The sequence below is a fragment of the Curcuma longa genome, chromosome 7 (assembly GCF_044706935.1).
Source record: "Curcuma longa cultivar G26 ecotype Majalengka, Jawa Barat chromosome 7, ITB_CL_G26_1.1, whole genome shotgun sequence".
In the NCBI taxonomy this organism is placed as follows: domain Eukaryota; kingdom Viridiplantae; phylum Streptophyta; class Magnoliopsida; order Zingiberales; family Zingiberaceae; genus Curcuma; species Curcuma longa.
In genome coordinates this window covers 10981582-10987103 of record NC_133867.1, presented here as the reverse complement: position 1 = coordinate 10987103, position 5522 = coordinate 10981582, and the positions used below count along the sequence as shown (strand labels likewise).

The 5522-nt window shown below is 37.4% G+C and overlaps 1 protein-coding gene across 1 annotated transcript; it reads left to right on the top strand.

Moving 5' to 3' along the window:
• The first annotated feature begins 4212 nt into the window (after nt 1-4212).
• On the top strand, nt 4213-4999 carry LOC141832134 (abscisic stress-ripening protein 5-like). The gene is made up of 2 exons (XM_074719621.1): nt 4213-4501; nt 4588-4999. Exons 1-2 carry the CDS (start codon nt 4259-4261, stop codon nt 4768-4770), a joined length of 426 nt encoding a protein of 141 aa, XP_074575722.1. The 5' UTR covers nt 4213-4258; the 3' UTR covers nt 4771-4999.
• The last annotated feature ends 523 nt before the right edge of the window (nt 5000-5522 follow it).

Here is a 5522-nt window from a genome sequence, read left to right as displayed (position 1 = left end):
AAGGTTGTTAAGCCTCTTTAAAGCATTCTGGCTTTAATATAACTTGGTAGGATAGATGATGTCATTAGAGGAGTTGAATTGCGATTAATATGCAACAGAAATACAAATAAAATAATACAAACAAATGTAAGTACAATAAATCGATTTCCTTGGGCTCATCAGGAAACAAACAAAAGGAGAGACGAGGATAAGAAACGGTACAGCTGGATTCTGTACTAGACGGAGATAGCCCCGACCGAGGACGATTCTCTGGTAGCGATGGAGTGTTGAGTGTTGACTGTTGAGGGAGAAGATGCAGAGGCAACGGTCTTATCCATGGTCATCTCCCTGCCGCTCGGGAGTAAAACCCTTGCTCGAGAGTGGTTATTTTAGCAGACTGGTGATAGATTGCACGGCGATTAGGGAACAATTCTCTCTATTTGTTGGTCTGCGCAATAAAAAAGGAATGCCCAGTGCTTGCGGCTTAATGCCTGCGGCAAAGTTACGGTTACGGTTACGGAAGGCCAGGGGATCGGCGAACGGAGAACTACCTGAAATAGAACTAGGCGAATTCGAATAACTCGTTCGAAGAGACAATCCAGAGCTAGCCCAGCGTCGTCGAGTACCTAAGAGATAACCACTTCAAAGGAGATACTCCTTTCCGGCAAGCCCGGTGCAGACGGGCTACGCGATGCAAGAGGAAGATGGAGAAGAGGAAATGGCTACAAACCGAGAGCGAGCGTGGTTGAGTGTTACGTGCTCGCTCGCTTTACCGCCGTCGTCGGGTAGAGACTCGGCGTCGGTGCAAGGCGATTCGATCTCACCCGCGCATCGCCGCCTGCAGGGTTCGCGGGGTTTTAAAGAGGTTATACAATTTTATCTGCCATATTTTTAAAAAGTCCTTGATAGTTTTAAGTTTTCAGATTTACCTCCACATGATCAATTTCTTCAAAATATTTTTGCTGAATTAATTTAATTACCGGCGCTTGCAAGGTAAAATTTTCTTTAAAATATTTTAAAATTCAATAAATAAAATAAAACAACAACATTAATCATATCAAATTTTCGTAGTTATTCAGTGATTTAGTTAATTTTGTTAACTAAAACTTTCTCGTTAAACTCAACCAATTCTAATTAACTAGTGGCTAAGATAACATGTTTAACCTTTCGACAAACCTTTTTCTAGTTGAATCAAGCCTAATGTAACAGCATTCTTTTTTGAACTATCGACTACCTAATCGATTCAATAGCTTTCAATCAACTATATAAACCTACTTTTAATCAACTCGAGCCAAAGTAAAAATATTTTCTACTCACGAGTATAGCACTTGCAATTAACTCCTAAGTTCATTCAACTATTCAATTAATTGAGATTAATGTCCTTTAGTCGAGTGAATATGTTCGAGGATCTTGACTTAACTTGAGAATAAGTAGAAACATCAACTATATTATTCAATAATTATCCCCTTATCGAACAAACCACTAGGTAGACTCTACCTAAAAAACAACCCAATAGTATTTTATCAAGTCTTTGATGTTATCAATGTTTCTTGCCCTTGAGTCCATCTTGCTCTAGGCCTCCCATCCATCAAGCCACCAACACACTTGATCATGTGAGCCCTATCAAACACCAACTCCAATCCATCAAGCCACCAACTCCACAAGTGACTTATCAAACACCCAATTAACCTTGGCCTTTTAAACTTTCAATCATTCTATCAAGCTCTATGTCAATCTTAATTTATTGTTCTTTCAATAACAAATTACAGATTAGACACACATATCATAAACAAAAGATAAATTTTATCAATTACATCAAAATAACTTAATCAAACTCAACCACTTTAGGAATTATCACACTAACAATCTCATATTTTTATGTTTAGCAAACTATTTAAGTTATAACCATAAACCTTTCTCCTTTATGCAAGCACATTTAGTTTTCGTTTATCCCACTTTGACATACATTAAAAAAATCAACTACAATTTGAAGTGAAAATATGAAAACATAGTGATTAAAGTCATTTCTCCCCCTTAAGATATACTTTTCACATTTATGGTGTATGTTTTTCGTCTTTGAAGAGTTTAGAGCCTTCAAAAAAACATCAAGGATCGTTTTTGGATTTCTATTGTGATTCCTCTAAACTGAATCAACTATTCTAGTTGACTAGATTGATCATTCTAATTTACTAAACTAAGCTCTAATAGATCCTATTCTATCATAGACAAATTGAATCATATAATTTTTAATAGTACAATTTTTAAAATTCATAAAAATATAATTTTTTAAAAATTATGAATTTTCATAAACATGTATAATGTAGTGAGATCTATCACATATCTTATCAAAATGCATGTGTTTAATATATAAAAATATCAATTGACTCATTTTGAAATAATATGATATCAAAATTTTAAAGTTTTGCAATTTGAAAATTATTTTTTTAAAAATCAATAATGATAATGATGAGAATTGCCCACTTCACCTATCAAGATAAAATCCTACTATGTTACCCGAAAATATATTAAGGAACAATCACATTTCATGTAATAATATCATATAACATCTTATAAAATAGGTAGGATCTACATATGATACCAAAAGTTATATATTAATCAACAATGTCATTATAAGCTCCCTCCTTTTTGGATATGCAATACTTAACAAACGTGATAGAAACACTAGAAAGATTAATTGTGAAAACATTGCAATTTCTACTACTAACTAAGATAGTAAGGCTAGAATCACAATGTTTTACCAAGCACTTGGTGATCGAATGAGACTCAACCTTTTACTTGATACTACACAATTAACTAATGCTAAATAAATAAGATTTTATATTTTGTATTTATAAACCTTTATCAAAATGAAGTTAGAATGGGTTCTATGTTATTATGTAATTACTTTTAGTTGTTCTCTGTTCTTTCCAAATGATATGATACCTATAGTTAATCATGTGTCTTTAGCATCCATTTTCTATGAATCATTGATCTTCAGCATGATTGCTCTTCATGCGTATCACATTTTCATTTTTTGGAATTGCTTGTGGATGATGATTTGTTGTTAGGTTCATCTTTGGGCAAGATGTGAGATGGTGGTTGTCTACCTTGTATTTCTTTGTTTGATGAGTCATTGCCCCATGTGGTGGATAGTGCGAGGTGCTTCATTGTCGTGGAGAGTGCTTCTTCTTTGCACGACTTGGATGAGAAGTCCTCGGATCCCATGTGACCTTCAATGCCTTTTTCTTGTAATTTCTCTTGGTCCTAACACTCACTTCTATAATATCTTTTTCATGACCCTCAAAACATGTTATGTTGACTTTTTCATGTATCTTCTTTCTTTGAAGCTTTTCTTTTGATATTAGAATAATCTCTTCGGATGAGATCTCACCTCATTATACATCTCTAGCTACAAAATTTCATGATTTAATTTTCAACCTTTGTAGAATTTTTGATAAATTTTTAAAATTGAATTATTCAAATTTACAAGATTTAATCACTTGTGATAGAATATATCTAGTTGAATGAAATTTTTACTTATTTAATGTTTATGAATGTATTTTAATGTTTACCTGTTTAATATAATATTAACTTTATAGAAAAGGGGGCACAACATGCTTGTGATGCTTAGGTCAATTAAGATCCGTTTCGGATCAAATTAAGTAAACAATAAATCTAGGGGCAAACGAATGGGAGCAAAGTGGACGGCCGATATAAGACCTAATCATGAAACGAACGGTCGAGATGGGACCGAAACGAATATGCCGCCAATGTCCACCCTGGCCCACGATGCCCTCGCACTTCTACCATTTCTTTGCCGACACAGAGCGGGGACCACCCGACACGCACATGCCTCACCGTCCACTCCTCCTCCCTCCTCCGTGGGACCCATTCGATATCTCCCCACTCGTTCTGTCCCCGAAAGCAGTGCGGGTCCGTCACGCCCTTTCCGTGACAACACTGGCACGCGATTGCTGGGTCAGTCTTCGGGTAGCCACGGAATCACAAACCGCGTAATCGACGCTGTCGTACTAACCGAACATCTCGGCCCTTCGATTCGATAGTCAAAAGGATTGAACGATCTCGATCAGATTATCGGCTGTTAGAGGCAACCGCTCCATTTACTGCGCTAATAATTAATGTTTTCTCCAGCGAGGATCACCGTCCACCTGCTCGAATCACACGGCTCTCCTCGCTCCCGTAACGGTACATATAGAGCTCATCCCTGCAGCTCCACTGCATCACAATTCATACATCGAGCACGAGAAGGAGCTGAAGGATGAGCGAGGAGAAGCACCACCACCACCACCTCTTTCATCACCATAAGGAGGAAGAGAAGCCGTCGGAGGAAGTTTACTACTCGGAGCAGCCCGTCGAGGAAGTCGTTTACTCGGAGACCACCGTGATCGCCGACGATTCCCCTTCCGACGACTACGAGAAGTATAGGAAGGAGGAGAAGCACCACAAGCACAAGCAGCACCTCGGAGAGGCCGGCGCGATCGCCGCCGGCGCCTTCGCTTTGGTAATTGATTAACTCGATCTTGATGCGTTAATTGATGTTATTACGGAATCGTTTAGGTGAACTGAAGTGTGGTAATTGTGCTGAAGTATGAGAAGCATGAGGCGAAGAAGGATCCGGAGCACGCGCACAGGCACAAGATAGAGGAGGAAGTGGCGGCGGCAGTGGCGGTGGGTAGTGGGGGCTACGCCTTCCACGAGCACCACGAGAAGAAGGAAGCCAAGGAGGACGCTGAGGAAGCGAGCGGGAAGAAGCACCACCATCTCTTCTGATTTCTGAAACCTAAATTCCATGAGCTGTTTGGTAGCTGTTGTGTGTCGTCGGAGCTGCATGCAGTGCTTGTGATATATATCTGCTTTCTGCTTTCTGCTTTGCTTTCTGAGGATTTCAGTTGTTGTGGAATAATAAATAAAGGCTTTTCTATGGATAAATAAATGTGGTTAAATGGTTTTATGTGATTCAAAAATAAAATTAAACAGCGTGGAAGATGGCTTGAAGTCATTTACCCTAAGCGACTAAAAAAACGAGTGATTTTGTTCATCAATAAAATATTTTTTGGAAAGATATAATATCACTGTCTATGGATTGAATAAACACAAAAAAAAAAATAGTTTGGCAGGAAAACAACTACTAAAAAAAATTAGCTTGAGGATCAGGTGGGGAATGAAACATCTGGTGGAGTTGATGTTCTAGATGTATTTACAAAATAAAATATATTTATTTTTTTAAAATGTCAATTTCTTTCCCTTAAACTCGTTCGTTGCGAAGAAAATATAATCTACTTAAATAAATCAATATAATATTGCTAACCAGATATTTTCTTTACAAGGGCAGAGGTAGCTTAAAGCTTTCCCCACTTGTCACGTGGTAGCTAAAATGCTTCATAAGTCACATCAACCACTGTAGTATGTTAGGTGACCTTTGAGAAAATTGCTTGGAGATAAACTTAATTACGAAATTGACAATTTGATAGTTTAAAATCACTTATTCAAAAAAATATTAATCCTTAATTTTAATCTTCAAA